Below are 25031 nucleotides of genomic sequence, written 5' to 3' on the forward strand. Positions count from 1 at the left end.
TGCCCAGCAGAGCAAGAATTGCTCTCATCCTGAGAAGCAGCTTGGCTAAATGGAAAGAGCCCGGGCTTGGGAATCAAAGGACCTGGGTTCTAATCACAGCTCGGCCGCTTATCTGCTGTATGACCTTGGGCAAGTCACTCCCCTGGGCCTCAGTTACCTCACCTGTAAAATAGGAATTAAGAATATGAGCCCCATGTGGGACAGGGACTGGGTTCAGCCTGATGATTTTGTATCTACCTCAGAGTTTAGTACAATGCCTGGCACCTAGTAAGCGCTTAATCAATACCATTTAAAAAAAATAAAACTGTGGATCGTTGCAACAAGTGACTCATGGAAAATTTCTAAATTGCACCCTGACACTTTTCCAGGGGGAGGAGTAAAGGCACGTGGAGAGATGAGCAGTGGTGAGGAGAGACATTTTAATAAACGTAAAACTGCAATAAATGGATCCATTTCCTAAAGACATTAAAGGAAATAAATAGCTGAAGTCATTCCAAGGTGTTTATGCCAAATGGCCTTATAAATTAAATGGCCAAAAAGTCTACATGCTTTGCTTTCAAAATCTAAGGTATCGGTTATAGTTACCAGTTTTATATTTGAGCCAGATAAAACAGAATCGGATAGGTATTTTTTTTCACCCACCATATCTCAGATTAAGTGGTATTTTCCTGGAAACGGTTTCAAAGGCGTTGAAAACACTTTTCGCACTCATTAATTTTGTGCTTTCTCACCTGTCAGCCGTCCCTGCCTGAATTCAGTAATCAAGCAGCCTCTAGCTCCTGATATACCTCCAGAAGAGCAAGCTGGTTTTTAGGGGGATGGGTTAGAGGGGAAGGGTTATAAAATAACCGAAGAGTAAGCGGTTTTATTGCAAAAAGCTAGGGCTGTTTTTTGTTACTGTTATCAAAAAGAGCAGTGCTAGGCTGAGTGGCCCTAGTGGAAAGGGCCTGTTGCTCACATGCTGTATGACCTTGGGCAAGTCACTTATCTCCTGTGGACCTCAATCAATCAACGGGTGGTATTTATGGAGGGTTCACTGTGAGTGGAGCATTGTACTAAGAGCTTGGGAGAGTATAATACCATAGAGTGGGCAGACACTAACCATATCCAGAAGGAGACCCAGTTTCCTCAATTCTAGTTGCCTAGAATTCCTCAATGACAACTCTCTCCTCGACCCCTTCCAGTCTGGCTTCCGTCCCCTTCATTCCACGGAAACTGCCCTCTAAAAGGTCACCAATGACCTCCTGCTTGCCAAATCCAACGGCTCATATTCTGTCCTAATCCTCCTCGACCTCTCAGCTGCCTTTGACACTGTGGACCACCCCCTTCTCCTCAACACGTTATCTGACCTTGGCTTCACAGACTCCGTCCTCTCCTGGTTCTCCTCTTATCTCTCCGGTCGTTCTTTCTCAGTCTCTTTTGCAGGCTCCTCCTCCCCCTCCCATCCCCTTACTGTGGGGGTTCCCCAAGGTTCAGTGCTTGGTCCCCTTCTGTTCTCAATCTACACTCACTCCCTCGGTGACCTCATTCGCTCCCACGGCTTCAACTATCATCTCTACGCTGATGACACCCAGATCTACATCTCTGCCCCTGCTCTCTCCCCCCTCCCTCCAGGCTCGCATCTCCTCCTGCCTTCAGGACATCTCCATCTGGATGTCCGCCCGCCACCTAAAGCTCAACATGTCGAAGACTGAGTTCCTTGTCTTCCCTCCCAAACCTTGTCCTCTCCCTGACTTTCCCATCTCTGTTGACGGCACTACCATCCTTCCCGTCTCACAAGCCCGCAACCTCGGTGTCATCCTCGACTCCGCTCTCTCATTCACCCCTCACATCCAAGCCGTCACCAAAACCTGCCGGTCTCAGCTCCGCAACATTGCCAAGATCCGCCCTTTCCTCTCCATCCAAACTGCTACCCTGCTCATTCAAGCTCTCATCCTATCCCGTCTGGACTACTGCACCAGCCTTCTCTCTGATCTCCCATCCTCGTGTCTCTCTCCACTTCAATCCATACTTCATGCTGCTGCCCGGATTATCTTTGTCCAGAAACGCTCTGGGCATATTACTCCCCTCCTCAAAAATCTCCAGTGGCTACCAATCAATCTGCGCATCAGGCAGAAACTCCTCACCCTGGGCTTCAAGGCTGTCCATCACCTCGCCCCCTCCTACCTCACCTCCCTTCTCTCCTTCTACTGCCCAGCCCGCACCCTCCGCTCCTCCACCACTAATCTCCTCACTGTACCTCGTTCTCGCCTGTCCTGCCGTCGACCCCCGGCCCACATCATCCCCCGGGCCTGGAATGCCCTCCCTCTGCCCCTCCGCCAAGCTAGCTCTCTTCCTCCCTTCAAGGCCCTGCTGAGAGCTCACCTCCTCCAGGAGGCCTTCCCAGACTGAGCCCCTTCCTTCCTCTCCCCCTCGTCCCCCTCTCCATCCCCCCATCTTACCTCCTTCCCTTCCCCATAGCACCTGTATATATGTACATATGGTTGTACATATTTATTACTCTATTTATTTATTTATTTATTTTACTTGTACATTTCTATCCTATTTTATTTTGTTGGTATGTTTGGTTCTGTTCTCTGTCTCCCCCTTTTAGACTGTGAGCCCACTGTTGGGTAGGGACTGTCTCTATGTGTTGCCAATTTGTACTTCCCAAGCGCTTAGTACTGTGCTCTGCACATAGTAAGCGCTCAATAAATACGATTGATTGATTGATTGATTCCTCATCTGTAAAATGGAGAATCAATCAATCTTATTTATTGAGTGCTTATTGTGTGCAGCGCACTGTACTAAGCGCTTGGGAGAGTACAATATAACATATTCCCAGCCCACAGTGAGTTGGCGCAGTGGGAAGAGCCCGGGCTTGGGAGCCCGAGGTCATGGGTTCAAATCCCAGCTCTGCCACTTGTCAGCTGTGTGACCCTGGGCAAGTCACTTCACTTCTCTGAGCCTCAGTTCCCTCATCTCTAAAATGGGGATTAAGACTGTGAGCCCCACGAGGGACAACCTGATCACCTTGTATCCCCCCAGCGCTTAGAACAGTGCTTCGCACATAGTAAGCGCTTAACAAATGTCATCATTATTATTATTATGAGAAGCAGCGTGGCTCAGTGGAGAAGAGCACGGGCTTTGGAGTCAGAGGTCCTGGGTTCAAGCCCCGGCTCTGCCAACTGTCAGCTGTGTGACTTTGAACAAGTCACTTAACTTCTCTGTGCCTCAGTTACCTCATCTGTAAAATGGGGATTGAGACTGTGAGCCCCACATGGGCAACCTGATCACCTTGTAACCTCCCCAGCACTTAGAACAGTGCTTTGCACATAGTAAGCACTTAACAAATGCCATTATTATTATTATTATTATTTACAGCCTAGCGAATTCTGTTCTCCCTCTCCTCCAAACTGTGAGCCCCAGGTGGGATAGGGGCTTTGTCCGATCTGTTTATCTTATATCTACACTAGTGCTCAGAATAGTAGTAATAATAATAATAATAATGGTATTTGTTAAGCGCTCACTATTCACAAATCACTGGTCTAAGCACTAAGAGGATAAAAGATGATCAGGTTGTCCCATGTGGGGCTCACAGTCTTCATCCCCATTTTACAAATGAGGTAACTGAGGCACTTAGCACATCATAGTACTAACTTAATACTTAGCCCATAGAAAGCACTTAAGGAATATTACCGTTGTTGCTGTTATTATCATCATTATTATCCTTCCCAACTTCCATCTGTAAGCTTGTTGTGGGCAGGGAATGTCTGTTTTTTGTTACATTGTATTCCCCCAAGCACTTAGTACAGTGTTCTGCACACGGTGAGCACTCAATAAATACAACTGAATGAATGATTTCCAAGTAAGTACAACATCTTCTTGCATGACGGATCCTGGGAGGAATAAAACAGTCTATTGGCAACTGAGAACAGTCTAGTCAGCCCCTCTGGGGATAATAAAATCTCTAGATGGCCTTTTAGTTTACCATGTTCAGAGAATATAGTAATCAGTTCTGAGAAGCAGCCTGGCTTAGTAGATAGAGCCCAGGCCTGGGACTCAGAAAGACCCTAGTTCTGATCCCAGCTCCTCCACTTGTCTGCTGTGTGACCTTGGGCAAGTCACTTCACTTCTCTGGGCCTCAGCTACCTCATCTGTAAAATGGGGATTAATAGTGATAATGACAGTATTTGTTAAGCACTTACTATGTGTTAAGCACTTACTATGTGCCAAAAACTGTTCTAAGCACTGGGAAAGATATAAATTTATCAAGTTGCCCACTTGGGGCTCACAGTCTTAATCCCCATTTTACAGACGAGGTAACTGAGGCACAGAGAAGTTAAGCGACTTGCCCAAAATCACACAGCTCACAAGTGGCGGAGTTGGGATTAGAACCCACGATCTCTGACTCCCAAACCTGTGCTCTTTCCACTAAGCCATGATTAAGAGTGTGAGCCCCATGTGGGACAGGGACTATGTCCAACCTGATCACCTTGTATCTACCCCAGTGCTTAGAACAGTGCTTGGCACATAGTAAACGCTTAAAAAGTACCATTTCCGTCAAGGCACAGATTTTTCTGATGTGATTTGGAAACAATGCTACTGAAAAATTAAGGAACAGTCATCCTCTATCTAGATACACATATAAAGTGCTCAAAAAAAATCGATCAATGATTTATTGAGCGCTTAATGAGTTCAGAGCACTGAACTAAGCACTTGGGAGAGTTCAGTATAATGGAATTGGTGGGACACGTTCCCTCCCCACAAGGGGCATACAGTCTAGAGGGGGAGAGAGACATTAATATAAGTAGATTATGGATATATACATAAGTGCTGGAGTGGGTTGAATAAAGAGTTCACATCACAGGTTGATGTTATGTTGCCAACTTGTATTTCCCAATCGCTTAGTACAGTGCTCTGCACACAGTAAGCGCTCAATAAATACGATTGATTGAATGAATGAATTAATTAATGTCACTGCTCTGGGCCTCAGTTTCCTAATCTGTTAAATGGGGTTTCAATACCTCTTCTGCCTCCACTTTAGACTATGAGCCCCAGATGGGAAGGGGACTCTGTGTCAGACGGGGCTTCAGCACATAGTAACCAACTAAAAATAACCAAAATAAAACCTCCTCAATTTTTAAACATTTTGATATTGCTTAGATACAAATTTTTGTCGTGTCTCCTACTGGATTGTAAAGTCCCTGAGAATAGGTATTGGATATTTAACACTTTCACATGTCCCCACAGGGTGACTCCGTAAATATTCATTGTGGGTGATGATTTTGCCCCAGAGAACTTTAGAAACTCAAGATTTCAGAAACTGGATCAGATTAAAATGAGACTTCCCTCGGCTCTATTCGCCAAACCATTTTTCTTCAAGTACAGTTCTGCCCTACAATTTTAGGAAAGACAGACATCCATCAAACCGGAAAGGGGAGTTTAGGAGGGAAAAACGGAATATCACCGATTCCTGAAGTTTAGTTTCTCTGGTTGGCAGCTAGTCGTAGAATACCTTGTCAGAATGTAAGGTGAAAACGAAGCTGGATTATCCTGCTCTGAAAACAGTGGCATGGAACCTCCCATTATCTTCAGTCGAAAGTACAAAATCACAGTCACCTTTAGAGGAAAAGGAAATAAAATGAGTAGAAGCTCCTCATGGGCAGGGAACATGTCTACCAACTCTGTTCCATTGAACCCTCCCAAGTGCTTAGTTCAGGGCTCTGCACCCGGTAACGTCTCAACAAATATGATTAATTGCAATTATTTATCAGGCTTCCCAGGCACCATTTCTTCAAAATACAAAACCACAATCTCCTTTATAATGCCACCAGAAAGAAATAATCTTTCATTTATTAGATTTCTCATGCCCCGTTTCTTTGAGAAACTCAAGGCACTGCAGTACATATTAATCTTTAAAATTGAATAACTGACTTCCACAATGCACACATAATCCTTACGGCAGTGTGACCTGTGGAAAAAACGCAGGCCTGGGAGCCAGGAGACCTAGGTTCTCTGTCATTTCCCTGATATATGACCTTGGAAAAGTCCCAGTTTCTCTGAGCGTCAGGTTCCTCATCTGTAAACTATGGATAAGACCCATTCTCCCTCGCCTTTAGAATATGAACCCTAGGTGGGATGAGAACGGTGTAAGATGGGATTGGATTGTTTCTATCCCTGTGCTCAGCAAATACTAAAAGCTTAACAAATACCATAATTATTATTAAAATGTAGTTGCCAGGTTTGAAATGACAAAAAGATTACCAAAGAAGGACCTTAGAAAAACTGTCGACTAGCTAAAAATAGGACAAAAAAAGATCGAAAAACCTTTATTCAAGGTTTATTCCTTTATTCAAGGTCCTTTATTCAAGGTCCTTTATTCAAGGACATTTATTCAATGTCACAACACCTAAACTGAAAAAAAAAGATTTCAGATAAGAAAAGCAGTCTTAGAGTATGATGAGAATATGCCCAAAAGTCACATCTGAAGGAATCTTACTGAGCCTATTCTGAAAATGAATTTCTACTGGATTTTCTGTGGATTCTATACAGCAATTGGTGAAACTCACTTTTTCACTGGTACTTCTGGCATTAATGACGGTATCTGTTGCGCCCTTACTATGTGTCAAGCACTGTGCTAAGCACTGGGGTAGATACAAGCTAATTAGGTTGGACACAGTCCCTGTCTCACATGGGGCTCATTGTATTGTCCCGCCGTCGACCCCCAGCCCACGTCCTTCCCCTGGCCTGGAATGCCCTCCCTCCTCACATCCGCCAAGTTAGCTCTCTTCCTCCCTTCAAAGCCCTAATGAGAGCTCACCTCCTCCAGGAGGTCTTCCCAGACTGAGCCCCTTTTTCCTCCCCTCTTCTCCATCCCCCTCCCGCCCTCCCTTCTTCCCCTCCCCACAGCACTGGTATATATTTGGACAGATTTATTACTCTATTTTCCTTGTAGATATTTACTATTCTATTTATTTTGTTAATGATGTGCATATAGCTTTGACACCTGTCTACATGTTTTGTTTTGCTGTCTGTCTCCCCCTTCTAGACTGTGAGCCCGTTGTTGGGTAGGGACCGTCTCTATATGCTGCAGATTTGTACTTCCAAAGAGCTTAAAACAATAAGCGCTCAATAAATATGATTGAATGCATGAATCCCTATTTTCCAGATGAGGTAACTGAAGCCCAGAGAAGGGGAGTAGCTTGTCCAAGGTCACAAAGCGGACAAGAGGCAGAGCCGGGATTAGAACCCAGGTCTTTTTGATTCCTAGATCCGTCCTCTATCCATTAGGCCACATTGCTTCCCTGTGTCATCCATATCATCTCTTTGAAAATTAAGAGCCATTAAGATTGACTCCTCTCTGTCTTTCGACCCACATATTCAATCCATCACTAAATCCTGTCGGTCCGCCTTCACAGTATCGCTAAAATCCTCCCTTTCCTCTCCATCCAAACCGCTACCTTGTTAGTACAATCCCTCATCCTATCCTGCCTTGATTACTGCATCAGCTTCCTTTCTGACCTCCCAACTTCCTGCCTCTCCCCACTTCGGTCCACACTTCACGCTGCTGCCTGGATTATCTTTCTACAAAAACGTTCAGGACAACACGTCACCCCTCTCCTCAAAAAACTCTAGTGGTTGCCCACCCACCTCCACATCAAACAGAAACACAGTTCGCTCCTCTGGTGCTAACCTCACTGGGCCTCAATCTCACCTATCTCACCGCCAACCCCTAGCCCACATCCTGCCTCTAGCCTGTCTAATTTTTTGTGTAATCTGACAGAAAATTACTCTCTGCACCAACAAAGCCTTACTGAAGGGACATCTCGAAGAGAACTTTCCAGAATAAGCCTTCCCCTTTCCTCTTCTCCCAATCCCTTCAGCTTCCCCCTGATTTGCTCCCTTAACTCTTCCCCCCTCGCAGTTACACAGAACCTGCGTCCATATCATTTATTTATTGTACTGATGTCTGTCTCCCCACCACCACACTGTAAGCTCGTTGTGGGCAAGGGATGTGTCTGTTTATCATTGTAGTGTACTCTCCCAAGCGCTTAGTACAGTACTTTGCACACAGTAAGTGCTCAATAAATACAACGATGAAAGAATTTATAAATCTTTGCAGATATTTGAAAACTTTAATAGTGGATTACGCTTATAATGTACATTACTGCACTCACACAACCTCAAAGAAGTGGGAAATTGACACTCCCAACTGTCAGCTATAGATTTTCTAACACCTATGAGAGCTTGACTGAAATGACAGCCAACAGAAAGCTTCATAAGTTCACTATCAACCCGGAGTCGATTGACTCAGAATGCACAGAGCTGTTCTCAGGTGCAAATCAAAGTGAACACACATTTAAGATTGTTTTTCTAGCCAAGTCGAAAGAACGTGGGTCCTTATGTCAGAAGCTACAGGTACGCTAGTTCCAGTTCTGTCACTTCAATGAATCAATCCATCGGTGATATTTGTCGAGCGCTTACTGCGTTCAGAGCATCGTACTAGCGCTAGGGAGAGTACAGTTATACAGTTGGTGGACACATTCTCTGCCATCAAGGAGCTTATAGGCTAGATGGGGAAATCGATATTAAAATAAATTACAGGTAGGGGAAATGGCATATTCTGATGACTTGACATCTGTCCACATGTTTTGTTTTGTTATCAGTCTCCCCCTTCTAGACTGTGAGCAAGTTGTTGGGTAGGGACCGTCTCTATATGTTGCCAACTTGTACTTTCCAAGCGCTTAGTACAGTGCTCTGCACACAGTAAGCGCTCAATAAATACGATTGAATGAATGAGTGAATGAATGAATGAAATGGCAGAGTACACCCAGACTGAGCCCCCTTTTTCCTCTCCTCCTCCCCATCCCTCCCGCCCTTCCTTCTTCCCCTCCCCACAGCATCTGTATAAATGTTTGTACAGATTTATTACTCTATTTATTTTACTTGTACATATTTACCATTCTATTTATTTTGTTAATGATGTGCATCTAGCTTTATTTCTATTTGTTCTGACGACTTGACCCCTGTCCACATGTTTTGTTTTGTTGTCTGTCTCCCCCTTCTAGAATGTGAGCCCGCTGTTGGGTAGGGACCGTCTCTATATGTTGCCAACTTGTACTTTCCAAGCGCTTAGTACAGTGCTCTGCACACAGTAAGTGCTCAATAAATACGATTGAATGAATGAGTGAATGAATGAATGAAATGGCAGAGTACACCCAGACTGAGCCCCCTTTTTCTCCTCCTCCTCCCCATCCCCCCTACCCTTCCTTCTTCCCCTCCCCACAGCATCTGTATATATGTTTGTACAGATTTATTACTCTATTTATTTTACTTGTACATATTTACTATTCTATTTTGTTAATGATGTGCATCTAGCTTTATTTCTATTTGTTCTGACGACTTGACACCTGTCCACATGTTTTGTTTTGTTGTCTGTCTCCCCCTACTAGAATGTGAGCCCGCTGTTGGGTAGGGACCGTCTCTATATGTTGCCAACCTGTACTTACCAAGCACTTAGTACAATGCTTTGCACGCAGTAAGTGCTCAATAAATGCGCTTGAATGAATGAATGAAAGGATATGGACAGACTCAATCATATTTATTGAGGTCTTACTGTGTGCATAGCACTTTAATAAGATGGGTGAGAGTGATCGTCTGTGGGTAAAGAGAGTAGGTTGGTGTCGGAGGAGTGAAGTGTACAGACTGTACTGCACTAGGAAATCAACATGTTAAGGTAGGAGGGAGTGAGCTGGCTGATCAATCAATCGATCGATCATAATTATCGAGGGCTTAATGTGTGCAGGTCACTGTACTAAGCACTTGGGAAAGTAAAACACGCTATAACAGAAACATTTCCTGCCCACAGTGAGCTGACAGGCTAGAGGGGGAGATGACATTATTTAGAAATAAATACATTTTAGATACGGATGTAAATGCTTAAGTGAATAAAGAGAGTGAGTCAGGCTGATGAAGAAGGGAGTAGGGAAAGAGGAAATGAGGGCTTAGTCAGGGAAGATCTCTTGGAGGAGACATGAGAGGGCTTAAAAGCCGATGGTAAGGAGATTCTGTTGATGCGGAGGTGGATGGTCGACCACAGGAGGTTCTTGAGAAGCAGGGAGAAGTGCATTCCTGCTGTGTGACCTTGAACATGTTTCTGAACTACTGTTTGCCTCATCTTTCCATGCACATCTCCCCACTCCTCAAGACCTCCAGTTCTCTTAACTCCAAACTGGGCTTCCAAGTAAAATGAAGCGGCCCACAACAAGGAAATTAGTGAGGGTGGACAAAAACATCACGTGTTTCATTAGAGAAGCACCGTGGTTTAGTGGAAAGAGCCCGGCTTGGGAGTCAGAGGTTGTTGGTTCTAATCCCGGCTCCACCACTTGTCAGCTGTGTGACTTTGCACAAGTCACTTCACTTCTCTGGGCCTCAGTTCCCTCATCTGTAAAATGGGGATGACGCCTGTGTGCCCTACATGGGACACCCTGATTGCCTTGTATCTACCCCAGCGCTTAGAACAGTGCTTTGCACGTAATAATGATGATGACCACCGTTATTATTATTACTATCTCCACATCAAACAGGAACCCCTTACAGACACTCTTCATTCCCTTCTGCGTCACCCTTGCACTCGGATTTGCTCTCTTTATTCACCCATCCCTCAGCTCCACAGCACTTATGTCCATATCTGTCATTGTTTTATTTATAGTGACATCTGTCTCCCCATCTAGACTGCAAGCTCACTGGGGTCAGAGAACATGTCTACCAATTCTGTTATATTATACTCATCTGAGTGCTTAGTACAGTGCTCTGCACACAGTAAGCGCTCAATAAATATCACTGATTGATTGATTACCATTGGCTTTAAAGCAGTGAATCAGCTCTCTCCCTCTACCTATCCTTGCTCTTCTCCCACTATTACCCAGCCTGCACACATCACTCTTCTGACACCAACCTACTCTCTGTACTTCCATCTCAACTAACTCACCACAGATCTTTGGCTCACAACCTAACTCTGCCTATTTCTTCTTTCATCAATCAATCAATCCATCAATCATATTTATTGAGTGTTAGCTGTTTGAAAGGCACTGTACAAAGTAGCCGGGAGTAGAGAAGCAGCGTGGCTCGGTGGGAAGAGCACGGGCTTTGGAGTTAGAGGTCATGGGTTCAAATCCTGGCTCCGCCAACTGTCAGCTGTGTGACTTTGGCAGGGCTCTGCATCCAGTGAGCTCTCAGTAACTATGATGGATTGATGGGGAGCAACCTTATTGGAGGACTCAGAGCTCTGAAGGATCATGAAAGATCAGGACAAACTATTTCTCTTCCCTTATTGACACCCATGCCCATCATCCCCATCAGCTCTTCCTTATATTTAACTCCCTTCTCAGGCCCCCTGTTCCTCCCCCTCCTCCTTCCCTCACCCCCAACGATCTGGCCTCCTACTTCATTAGTAAAATTAACTCCATCAGGTCTGAACTCCCCAAAGTCACTCCTCCCCCTTCTCCAACCCCCCGGCTCTCAACCCTCTCCACTATTCTCCCATCTTTCCTAGCAGTATCCTCAGATGAGCTCTCCTCCCTCCTCTCAAGTGCTACTCTGGCCACCTGTGCTTCTGACCCCATTCTCTCTCATCTTATGAAATCTCTCGCCCCGTCCCTCCTCCCCTCCTTCACTTCCATATTCAACCGCTCACTCTCCACTGGTTCCTTCCCCTACTGAGAGCTCACCTCCTCCAGGAGGCCTTCCCAGACTGAGCCCCCTCCTTCCTCTCCACGCCCCCCGGCCCTACCTCCTTCCCCTCAGCACAGCACCTGTACATATGTTTGTACAGATTTATTACTCCATTTATTTTACTTGTACATGTTTACTATTCTATTTATTTTGCTTTGTTAATATGTTTTGTTTTGTTGTCTGTCTCCTCATTCTAGACTGTGAGCCTGCTGTTGGGTAGGGACCGTTTCTACATGTTGCCAACTTGTATTTCCCAAGCGCTTAGTACAGTGCTCTGCACACAGTAAGCACTCAATAAATACGATTGAATGAATGAATGAATGAATGAAAGTCACAACTTCACTGTGCCTCAGTGTCCTCATCTGCAAAATGGGGATTAAAACTGTGAGCCCCCCGTTGGACAACCCGATCACCTTGTAACCTCCCCAGCGCTTAGAACAGTGCTTTGCACATAATAAGCGCTTAACAAATACCATCATTATTATTACGGACACCAATAAAATACACACATTCCTTCAAATCGGACAGATCACCACTGTCCCCTTCTTCAAAGCCCTTCTAAAATCATATCCCCTTCAAGAAGCCTTCCCAAACTAACTTCTCATTCCCCTTCTCTGTTGTTCCTCTCTTCCACATCACCTAAGCACTTGCATTTATAATAATAATAATAATAATATTGTTGGTATTTGTTAAGTGCATACTATGTGCCAAGCACTGTTTTAAGCACTGGGGTAGACACAGGGTAATCAGTTTGTCCCACGTGGGGCTCACAGTCTTAATCTCCATTTTACAGATGAGGTAACTGAGGCACCGAGAAGTGAAGTGACTTGCCCAAAGTCACACAGCTGACAAGTGGCGGAGCCAGGATTAGAACCCACGACTTCTGACTCCTAAACCCGTGCTCCTTCCACTAAGCCACCCCTCTAAGCACTTTGATACTCACATACCTCAATCCCAACCCCACAGAATTTAGTTTCGATCCTTATACTCTGCTGCTGCTCCTAGTTGGAATTTATTGAACGTCTGCCTCTTCTACTAACTCTTTTAGGGCAAGGACTCTTTTTTTTTACCAACTCTATAGTATTGTACTTTCTCAAATGCTAAGTACAGTGCTCTGCACACAGTAAACACACAATAAATACTGTTACTTGATTGATTTTCTCATCTGTAAAGGAATTCCTGTTATTTTTTTTTCTCTCAGTGGCATTTGTTCAGTACTTACTATGTGGCAGGCATTATACCAAGTGTTGGGATAGATACAAGCTAATCAGGTTGGACACAATCTCTGTCTCACATGGGGCTCACTGTCTTAACCCCCATTTTCCAGATGAGATAACTGAGGAACAGAAAAGTGAAGTGGTTTGCCCGAGGTCACACAACAGACATGTGGCAGAGCTGGGATTAGAACTCAGGTCATTCTGACTCCTAAATCCAAGGCCTAACCATTAGGCTTTCTCTCAGGCTGCGGGCCCCATGTTATCTTGAATTTACCCAAGTGTTTAGCATATTGTAAGCACTTAAATATTACCATTGTTATTTATAACAAGGGGAATTCCATAATAATAATGGGATTTGTAAAACATTGCTAATGTGCCAAGCACTGTCAATCAGTCAATGTTATTTACTGACCGCTCACTGTGTGCACAGCACTATACTGAGTGTGTGAGAGAGTATAACAATAAAAATACACACTGTAATAATCATGAACCCTGGCTTCTCTTTGTCCTACTGATCCTACTGACCGGCCACTATAAAACCTCAGAAGCACATCAAAATCGAGATTTTTTTGTTTGCTTGTTTTGGTCAGTTATCAAACGAATTTCTATACTTACATAGCTGATGACCAAAGCAGCTCTTTTTAAAAATGGCCTTGTGGTGTGCAGGACATTCTGATTGCTGCTTGCTGTCAAGTACCTGAAGAATGAAACAGAAAAGAACATTTTTGACGGTGTCACTACATTTGGATTTTTTAATCCAACCTACTCCAAAAAGCCTTCCCAATTAATTCCCAAAACTCGCAGCGTGGCTCAGTGGAAAGAGCCCGCGCTTTGGAGTCAGAGGTCATGGGTTCAAATCCCAGCTCTGCCAATTGCCAGCTGTGTGACTTTGGGCAAATCACTTCACTTCCCTGTGCCTCAGTTACCTCATCTGTAAAATGAGGATTAAGACTGTGAACCCCCCATGGGACAACCTGATCACCTTGTAACCTCCTCAGTGCTTAGAATGGTGCTTTGCACAAAGTGCTAACTTCTACTTCCCAAGCGCTTAGTACAGTGCTCTGCACACAGTAAGCACTCAATAAATACGATTGAATGAAAGAATGATGAATGAATGCTATCATTATTATTATTATTATTTCTTCACTTTTCCCCTCCTTCAGTATAAATTTGTGATTGATTGCATGGGTGAATGATTTTTTTGGATTATCCCTATCAGAGTATAAGCTTCTTGTGGGCACAGATATTTTTTCATGCTTCTGTTCTAATTGCAAAACATCTCACCCATTGGGTGCTCAGTAAATAGCTTCAATATTTCTACTGTTATGGACTATGTGTACATCCCAGACATTCTGGTCGATCAGTCTACTGTATTTCTTGAGCACTTACTGTGCACAGAGCATTGTGCTAAGCCCTTGGGAGAGTTCAGTATAACAGACACATTCCCTGTCCACAGCGAGCTTTGGATAATTTATTAATAACAATAACAACTATAATAATTAAAAGTTATATTTGTTAACACTTTGCTATGTGTCAAATAGTCGTATTTGTTAAGCCCTTACTATGTGTCAAGCACTATCCTAAACAATGAGATGGATAGATTTGGGCCTGCTGTATACCTCAGTGATCTCATCTGTAAAATGGGAAGAGACTGTGAGCCCCATGTTGGACAGGGACTGTGTCCGACCCGATTTGCTTGTATTCACCCAGTGCTTAGTACAGTGCCTGGTACATAGTAAGCACTTAAATACCACAATTATTATCCTTGTGTAAGGAGATCAGATGAAAAACAGTCCCCTTCTCTCAAGGAACTCACAATATAAGTAGGAGAGGGAACTGGTATTTAAATCCCCTCTCCCCAAGACCTGTTAGCCTTTAGTGGGCAGGGAATTTGTCTGTTTATTGTTGCATTGTACTCTCTCAAGCGCTTAGTACAGTGTTTTGCACACAATAAACACTCAATAAATACAGCTGAATGAATTAACGAATCCCCATTTTACAGATTAGGAAACTGAGGCACAGAGAAGTTAAGTGACTTGCCCATGATCACATGACAGGCAAGTGGTTCTTATATCCATAATTCTATGTATTTACATTGATGCTATTGATGCCTGTTCACTTGTTTTGTTTTGTTTCATTGTCTGTCTCCCCCCTTCTAGCCTGTGAGCCTGTTGTTAGGTAGGGATTGTCTCTATTTGTTGCCGAATTGTACTTTCCAAGTGCTTAGTACAGTGCTCTGCACATAGTAATCGCTCAATAAATATGACTGAATGAGTGAATGAGCCAGAATTAGAACCCAGGTCCCCTGACTCCAAAGCCTGTGCTCTTTCCAATAGGCCACACTATTTCATTCATTCAGTCACTCAAACATTCAATGGTATATATTGAGCACTTACTGTGTGCACAGCACTGTACTGAGTGCTTGGAAAGTACAATACAACAATAGAGACACTCCCTGCTCACAATGGGCTTACAGTCTAAAGGGGGAGAGAGAGAGACAATAAAACAAGTAAACAGGCATCAATATGAATAAGTAGAATTATAGATCTATTCATATATACATAAGTGCTGTGGGGGGGAAGGGGGAAAGAGCAAAGGGAGTGAGTCGAGGTAATGCGGATGGGAGGGGGAGCTGAGGAAATGGTGGCTTAGTCTGGGAAGTCCTCTTGGAGGAGGTGCGCCTTCAGTAGGGCTTTGAAGGGGGGAAGAAAGCTAGTTTGGTGGATGTGAGGAGGGAGGGCGTTCCAGGTCAGAGGTAGGCCAGGGGTCGACAGCGGGACAGGCGACAACCGGGCCCAGTGAGGAGGTTAGTGGCGGCAGAGGAGCGGAGTGTGTGGGCTGGGCCGGAGAAGGAGAGAAGGGTGGTGAGGTGGGAGGGGGCCAACTTCAAAGCCAACTCTCTCCTTGATCCCCTCCAATCTGGCTTCCATCCCCTAGATTCCACGGAAACTGCCCTCTCAAAGGTCACCAATGAACTCCTGCTTGCCAAATCCAACGGCTCCTATCATCAATCGTATTTATTGAGCGCTTACTGTGTGCAGAGCACTGTACTAAGCGCTTAAACTACTCTATCCTAATAGAGGATATTACTAGGATATACTAGGCTCCTACTCTATCCTAATCCTCCTCAACCTCTCAGCTGCCTTCGACACTGTGGACCACCCCCTTCTCCTCAACACACTATCCAACCTTGGCTTTGCAGACTCCGTCCTCTCCAGGTTCTCCTCTTATCTCTCCGGTCGTTCATTCTCAGTCTCTTTTGTGGGCTTCTCCTCTCCCTCCCTTACTGTAGGGGTTCCTCAAGGTTCAGTTTTTGGTCCCCTTCTGTTCTCGATCTACACTCACTCCCTTGGTGTGACCTCATTCGCTCCCACGGCTTCAACTATCATCTCTACGCTGATGACCCCCAAATCTACATCTCTGCCCCTGCTCTCTCTCCCTTCCTCCAGGCTCGCATCTCCTCCTGCCTTCAGGACATCTCCATCTGGATGTCTGCCCGCCACCTACAACTCAACAATACAGCAATAAAGAGAGACACTCTGCCCACAACGGGCTTACAGACTAGAATGGGGGAGACAGACATCAAAATAAACAAACAGGCAGCAATACACATAAATACAATTACATATATATATATACTGAGGGCCGGGGAGGAGAGCAAAAGGAGCAAGTCAAGGTGACATGGGAGGGAGGGGGAGATGAGGAAAAAAACACTTCATTGATATTCCCATGTCTTCTCAAACTGCCTTCTAGGCCATATGGACACAGAAGCTACAGAGAGGAAATGAGTGCCTAGTCAGGGAAGGCCTCTTGCCGGAGATGTGCTTTTAATAAGGCTTTGAAGGCAGGGAGAGTGATGGAGTCTGTTGGATATGAAAAGGGAGGGCATTCCAGGTCAGAGGCAGAACGTGGGGGAGAGGTCGGCGGCGAGATAGACGAGAGCGAAGTACAGTGAGTAGGTTGGCCTTACAGGAATTGGGGAAGGCCTCGCGATAGATACCAACCAATAGATACCACTGACTGATGTACAAACTGATGATGTTTGTGATGATCAAGGTTTTCTTGACCTAACTGTGGATATAAATACCTCCATTCGAAAGGGAATTTGAACAATAGCAAAACTGCTGAGAAAGACATTTCAACGTCACCGAGGAAAATCCGCTTTTCCAAGCGTCAAAGGTAAAGCACAGAGAAGCTTCCAGGAGCCGTTTAAGATGCCCTGGAGATATTCTCCCAAACGACTCTAACCAATCAATCAATCCGTCAATGGTATCGACTGACCGCTTACTATGGGCAGAGCACTGTACAAAGCGCTCGGGAGAGCACAAAACAGCAGAATAAGCGGAAACATTCCCTGCCCACAACAGAGCTTACACAACAAATGACAAATACAGGAGTCCTGAAGAACGCAAGGACTTCCTATGCAGGGTTCAAACGAAGGCCGAGGAGGCCATTTGGAAGATTCAGCTTCCTGAAAACCACAAGTCACCCTAAAATAGATGACATCATTACGGATGCTAGAGATTTGGAGACTGAAACAAGCAGAGAGAGTAGCCTTTGTGAAATTCAATACTTTGCAGTTTTATAGGGCTACAAACACTGAAATAGAAGGTGGACCTTTAGTTGTCCATTAAGCTCCTCTATGGAATAAACATGATTTCCTCCTTTACACTGTTGGCTCACTGTGGGCAGGGAATCAATCAATCAATCGTATTTATTGTGTATTATGTGTTATGTGTATTATGTATTATGTGTAATTGTATTATGTGTTAACAACTCTGTTGTGTTGTATCAATCAATCAATCATACTTATTGAGGGCTTACTGTGTGCAGAGCATTGTACTAACAGCCTGGGAGAGTAATAATAATAATAATAATGGCATTTATTAAGCGCTAACTAAAGCACTGCTCTAAGCACTGAGCACCGTTCTAAAACAATATAACTGGTGGTAGACACAGAGCAACATTCATTCATTCATTCAATCGTATTTATTGAGAGCTTACTGTGTGCAGAGCACTGTACTAAGCGCTTGGGAAGTACAATTTGGCAAAATATACACAGTCCCTACCCAACAGTGGGCTCACAGTCTAGAAACAGCATGGCTCAGTGGAAAGAGCAAGGGCTTGGGAGTCAGAGGTCATGGGTTCTAATCCCGACTCCGCCACTTGTCAGCTGTGTGACTTTGGGCAAGTCATTTAACTTCTCTGTGCCTCAGTTACCTCATCTGTAAAATGGGGATTAAGACTGTGAGCCCCATGTGGGACAACCTGATTACCTTGTAGCCCCCAGCACTTGGAACAGGGCTTGGCACATAGTAAGCACTTAATAAATGCCATCATCATCATTATCATCATCATTCCCTGCCCATAATGAGCTTACAGTCTAGAGGAAGAGACAGACGATAACCCAGATAAATAAATTACGGATACGGACAAAAGTGCAGTGGCGCTGAGGAAAGGGTGAATAAAGGGATCAAATCCAAGTGCAGAAATGATGCAGAAGGGAGTGGGGGAAGAAGAAATGAGGGCTTAGTCAGGGAAGGCCTCTTGGAGGAGATGTGCCTTCAATATGTCTTTGAAGGTGGGGAGAGTGACTGTCAGATATGAAGAGAGAAAGAGTTCCAGGCCAGAGGCAGGATGTGGGAAAGAGGCTGACAGCAAGATAGACAAATTCAAGCCTCACCTCCTCCAGGAGGCCTTCCCAGACTGAGCCCCCCTTTCCCTCTGCTCCTCCTCCCCTCCCCATCGCCCCGACTCCGTCCCTCTGCTCCTCTCCCCTCCCCATCCCACAGCACTTGTGTATATATGCACACATTTGTTATTCTATTTATCTTATTAATGACTTGTATATATCTATAATTCTATTTATTTATATTGATCCTATTGATGCCTGTCCACTTCCTTTGTTTTGTTTTGTTGTCTGTCTCCCCAATTCTAGACTGTGAGCCCGTTGTTGGGGAGGGATTTCTCTATTTGTTGCCAAATTGTACTTTCCAAGCACTTAGTACAGTGCTCTGCACACAGTAAGCGCTCAATAAATACGATTGAATGAATGAACGAATGAATGATGTAGGTTGGAATCAGAGTGAAGTGTGTGGGCTGGATCGTAGCAGGAGAACAGAGAGGAAAGGTAAGTATTGTACTCTCCCTCCCTCCCTCCACACATCCACCATGCTTGCTCTCTTCCTCCCTTCAAAGCCCTACTGAGAGCTCACCTCCTCCAAGAGGCCTTCCCAGACTGAGACCCCTTATTCCTCTCCTCCTCCCCATCCCCCCGCCCTACCTCCTTCCCCTCCCCACAGCACCTGTATGTATGTTTGTACAGATTTGTTACTCTATTTTACTTGTAGATATTTACTATTCTATTTATTTTGTTAATGATGTGTACCTAGCTTTAATTCTATTTGTTCTGACGACTTGACACCTGTCCACACATTTTGTTTTGTTGTCTGTCTCCCCCTTCTAGACTGTGAGCCCGTTGTTGGGTAGGGACCGTCTCTATATGTTGCCACCTTGTACTTCCCAAGCACTCAGTACAGTGCTCTACACACAGGAAGAGCTCAGTAAATACAATTGAATGAATGAATGAATGAAATTAGTCCAGTTTTCTGCACATGGTAAGCGCTCAATAAATACTACTGATGATGACAACGATACTACCTGTGAAAGAGAAATATTTTACACTATGAATCAATATCACTTCATTCTGCCCTGGGCCTAAAACACTCGGGCTTCTCAGCTTGAGAAAGTCACTACTGACATGAAAAATCAGAGCAGATGACTAAGAGAAAAGTCGGCCTCTGTTACACTGTTACATCTCTTGCTCCGCAAGAAGCAGTGTGGCTCAGTGGAAAGAGCCCGGGCTTTGGAGTCAGAGGTCATGGGTTCAAATCCCGGCTCTGCTAACTGTCAGCTGTGTGACTTTGGGTAAGTCACTTCACTTCTCTGGGCCTCAGTTCCCTCATCTGTAAAATGGGGATTAAAACTGTGAGCCCCTTGTGGGACAACCTGATCACCTTGTAACCTTCCCAGCACTTAGAACAGTGCTTTGCACATAGTAAGCGCTTACCAAATACCATTAATATATACTATATTCCCTCAGTAGCCAGAATAATCACTTTTAAATTCACCGTCCTTAGGAAACCGTCACTTTTTTATGGTATTTGTTAAGTGACTTGCTGCGTGCCACGGTAGATACAAGCTAATTAGGTTGGACACAGTCCGTGTCCCGCGTGGGGTTCTTAGTATTAAACCCCATTTTCCAGATGGGGTAACTGAGGCACAGAAAAGTGAAGCGACTAGCCCAGGGTTACACCGCAGACAAGTGGCAGAGCCAGGATTAGAACCCAGGTACTTCTGACTCCTAGATGAGTGCTCTACCCATTAGCCCATCTCTATCACTTTCTTCCATGTCTAAGCCTACATGTGTATCAGTGGAGAGCACTGGTCTGCATACACTGAGCACTCAGCATTGGAGGTTTTTGAAGAGTGGAGTGGTGGGCTGAATGGAAAAGTGATCCAAGCAGCAGAGCAGAGCATACTCAGCATGGAGTATTTGTCCACACTGAGTAGGACAGGGCTCTTCCTCCCTTTAAAGCCCTACGGAGAGCTCACCTCCTCCAAGAGGCCTTCCCAGACTGAGCCCCCTTTTTCCTCCCCCCTCCCCATCCCCCCCGCCCTACCTCCTCCCCCTCCCCACAGCACCGGTATATATATTTGTACAGATTTATTACTCTATTTATTTTACTTGTACATATTTACTATTCTATTTATTGTTAATGATGTGCATATACATGTTGCCAACTTGCACTTCCCAAGCGCTTAGTACAGTGCTCTGCACACAGTAAATGAATTGAATGAATGAATATAGCTTTAATTCTATTTGTTCTGACGACTTTGACACCTGTCTACATGTTTTGTTTTGTTGTCTGTCTCCCCCTTCTAGACTGTGAGCCCGTTTTTGGGTAGGGACCGTCTCTATATGTTGCCAACTTGTACCTCCCAAGTGCTTAGTACAGTGCTCTGCACACAGTAAGCGCTCAATAAATACAATTGAATGAATGAATGAATGAGAAGATCAATTTTTCAGCAGAAACTCTAACCATTTGCCTTCTGGATGCCCAACTGAAACACCGCTCCTCTAGTTATAGTGCCTTATTGCATTTTCTTTTATCACTGACTTTGTCTTTCATATTAATTTTCTTCCTTTCTTAGTATCTGGGGTCTGTTTTTGCTCTCGCGTATTCTTAGATTGTGAGCCTTGAAGATTAGGGACCGTGTTTCATTTTTACTCGCATATTTTTTCCAAATGCTTAGTATAGTGCCTTGTACAAAGTCAGCACTTTAGAAATAAAAATAATAATGATAATGAATAATGATTATGGCATTTGTTAAGCACTTACTATGTGCTGGGCACTGTACTAAAGTGCTGGGGTAGATACAAGAATATCGGGTTAGACACAGTCCCTATCCCACATGGGGCTCGCAGTCTTAACCCCCAATTTATAGATGAGAGAACTGAGGCCCAGAGAAGTGAAATGACTTCCCCAAGGTCATGCAGCACACAAACAGCGGAGCTGGGATTAGAACCCATGACCTTCTAGCTTCCAGGCCTGTGCTCTGTCCACTAGGCTATGCTGCTTTTATTATTACTATTATGATGCTTTTAGATGCTTTTAAAAGTAAAAGCTTCATCTCCTTGGCTATTGAGTTCTATTTTAAGAAAAAATTCCTTTTTTTTTCTCTACAGAAAAGTCCCGTGGGAAAAGTTCTAAATGGCATCCTGGAATAGACATGAAAATTAAACTCCTCCACGGTGTGGAATATACACAATACATAAGCAAATATTATCCACACCGGGTTTAGATGTTTGCTTAAAATACCTGAGAACTAGGTAGGGGGCTAACATGTTCTTCTAACAAATTACATGCAGATTGTCTCTTTGTTTGGTTCCATGTATGATGTTCTCCGAACCCAAGCTGCCTCATTTTCCTCCAGTAGCACATGGCCTAGTGGAAAGAGCTCGGGTTTGGGAGTCAGAGGTCATGGGTTCTAATCCCAGCTCCACCCTATTGTCTGCTGTGTGACCTTGGGCAAGTCACTTCACTTCTCTGAGCCTCGGTTCCCTCAACTATATAATGGGGATTGAGACTGTGAGCCCCATGTGGGACAGGGACTGTGCCCAATCCAATTTGCTTGTATCCATCCCAGAGCTTAGTTCAGTGTATTGCAACCCTTTCTTCTAACATAGTTGCTAATATTAAGCAAGATGAAATAAAAGCTTTATTTAGGTGATAATTGTTACGAGTGGGCTAACACATGTGAATTAGTATTTCTCACAGGTCGTTTCAAGAAAAATCAGATACCGCCTCTTGCTCTTTCTCAATAATCCATTCAATCATTGAATCGTATTTATTAAGCGCTTACTATGTGCAGAGCACTGTACTTTAGCTTTAATTCTTTTTGTTCTAATGACTTGATACCTGTCCACATGTTCTGTTTTATTGTCTGTCTCCCGCTTCTAGACTGTGAGCCCGTTGTTGGGTAGGGACCGTCTCTATATGTTGCCGACTTGTACTTCCCAAGCGCTTAGTACAGTGCTCTGCACACAGTAAGCGCTCAATAAATAGGACTGAATCAATCAATCAATCGCATTTATTGAGCGCTTACTGTGTGCTCTCACTGTACTAAGCGCTTGGGAAGTACAAGTTGGCAACATATAGCGACAGTCCCTACCCAACAGTGGGCTCATCATCATCATCATCATCAATTGTATTTATTGAGCACTTACTGTGTGCAGAGCACTGTACTAAGCGCTTGGGAAGTACATGTTGGCAACATATAGAGACGGTCCCTACCCAACAGTGGGCTTACAGTCTAGAAGGGGGAGACAGAGAACAAAACAAAACATATTAACAAAATAAAATAAATAGAATAGATTTATACAAGTAAAATAAATAAATAGAGTAATAAATATGTACAAACATATATACATATATACAGGTGCTGTGGGGAAGGGAAAGAGGTAAGGCGGGGGAGATGGAGAGGGGGGAGGGGGAGAGGAAGGAGGACTGAATGAATGAATGGCACAGAGTAAGCACTTAACAAATACCACAATAATAACAATATTGTCTGTATTGCTGAACTGTACTTTCCAGTAGTATAGTGTTCTGCACACAGTAAGTGCTCAGTATATATGACCGACTAGTATTATTATACTCCAATCTTATTGTCAGCCCACAGTGCATGGCTGATTCAGCCACATGGTTTACAATCAGGGGAAACGACTATGGTCTGGGAGTCAAAAGACTTGGATTCTAATCCTGCCTCTTGCCGACTGCGGGACTTCCCACTTAAGGTCTCTGTGCCTCAGCTTCTTCATCTGTAAAACGGTAATTCAGGACCCATTCTCCCTCCTACTTGGATGAGATTGCCAGTGTGGGACAGGGACTGTGTCCGACCTAATCATCTTGTATCTCCCCCGGGCCTTAGTGTAGTGCTAACAAAAGCAAATGTTCTTAACAAATAACACAATCACATTATTCTCTACACAAGTCTTTAGTGGATCCGTTGGCCTGTTGAGTTGGAAGAGTTTCCTGGTAGATCAGAGCACTTTAGAGAAGCAGCGTGGCTCAGTGGAAAGAGCCCGGGCTTCGGAGTCAGAGGTCATGGGTTCGAATCCCGGCTCCGCCACTTGTCAGCTGTGTGACTTTGGGCAAGTCACTTCACTTCTCTGTGCCTCAGTTCCTTCATCTGTAAAATGGGGATGAAGACTGTGAGCCCCCCGTGGGACAACCTGATCACCTTGTAACCTCCCCACCACTTAGAACAGTGCTTTGCACATAGTAAGTGCTTAATAAATGCCATTATTATTATTATCAGTCCTAATAATAATAACGATGATGGTATATGCTAAGTACTCACTATGTGCCAGGCATTGTACTCAGCACTGGGGTAAATACAAGCAAATTGGGTTGGACACAGTCCCCATCCCACGCGGTGCTCACAGCCTTAACCCCCATTTTACAGATGAGGTTACTGAAGTCCAGAGAAGTGGAAACGACTTGACCAAGGTCATACGGCAGACAGTTGGCAGAGCCGGGATTAGAACCCAGGTTTAATAGCCTATAGCCTGTTCAGTTCTATAGTCTGAGTTCATGGGCCTTGCTTCATATTTCAGCGTGGCTGGGTGTGATCAGTTGAACAGGAGTTTGTTTTTTCATAGTATTTGTTAAGCGCTTACTATGTGTTAGACACTGTACTAAGCTCTGGGGGAGATACAAGAGAATCAGCTTGAACATGGTCCCTGTCCCACTGGGGGCTCACAGTCTTAATCCCCATTTTAAAGATGAGGTAACTGAGGCCCAGAGAAGTGAAGCAACTTGACCAAGGTCACACGGCAGACAAGTGGAGGAGGCAGGATTAGAACCCAGGTCCTTCTGACTCCCAGGCAAGTGCTCTATCCATTAGGCATGCTGCTTCTCTCTGTGTCGTTAGGGTTTTGGAGGTGGGGAGAGAAGTGGTCTGTCAAATATGAAGCGGAAAAAGGGCACATAGTTGTGGCTACCCAATTTAAATTCAAGGCATCTTCCACAACTTTTCCTCATTCTGTCCATTTGCTCTTTATATTTAATTCCATTCGGATAGGGAAACTAGGCTCGGTTAACATTTCTGCTTTATAATGCTTCATCCTGATGGCAAGCTTTCGGGTGATTTGCTTAATCCAATGTTTCAATTTCTTTTATAGTCATTACATTTTCTCAAACACGCTTTCCCAATGCTCTGATATTTGCATCACCATCCCGTGTTTAAATTGACCTAATGTGGAGATGGAAAATGTCACCGACTTCTTTAAAATTGGATTCATTTAAAAAAAAAAAACCTCAGTAGTCACACAGGCTTGATGAAACCTCAAATATCCTATTAGAAGGGTGGTTGGGGTTAGAATATGCCAATTGAGGTTTCTTCTCATCCTAACCTTGAACTCGTGACCAAACTCAAGTCATGGCACAGTGGATGGAGCCCGGGCTTGGGAGTCAAAAGGTCATGGATTCTAATCCTGACTCTGCCACTTAATAATAATAATAGTAGTATTTGTTA

General features: G+C 44.3%; 1 protein-coding gene across 1 annotated transcript in view; it reads right to left on the reverse strand.

The window, feature by feature from the left end:
* The window catches only part of TMTC1 (transmembrane O-mannosyltransferase targeting cadherins 1), a 412328-nt gene that overhangs the window by 240888 nt on the left and 146409 nt on the right, over positions 1-25031 (reverse strand). Inside the window, exons 6-7 of the mRNA XM_038765197.1 lie at positions 13548-13629; positions 5498-5601 (exon numbers count right to left, since the gene is read on the reverse strand). Of these exons, the coding sequence (XP_038621125.1) occupies positions 5498-5601; positions 13548-13629 (186 nt within the window). The remainder of the gene's footprint in view (positions 1-5497; positions 5602-13547; positions 13630-25031) is intronic.

Source organism: Tachyglossus aculeatus, chromosome 2 (assembly GCF_015852505.1).
Source record: "Tachyglossus aculeatus isolate mTacAcu1 chromosome 2, mTacAcu1.pri, whole genome shotgun sequence".
In the NCBI taxonomy this organism is placed as follows: Eukaryota; Metazoa; Chordata; class Mammalia; order Monotremata; family Tachyglossidae; genus Tachyglossus; species Tachyglossus aculeatus.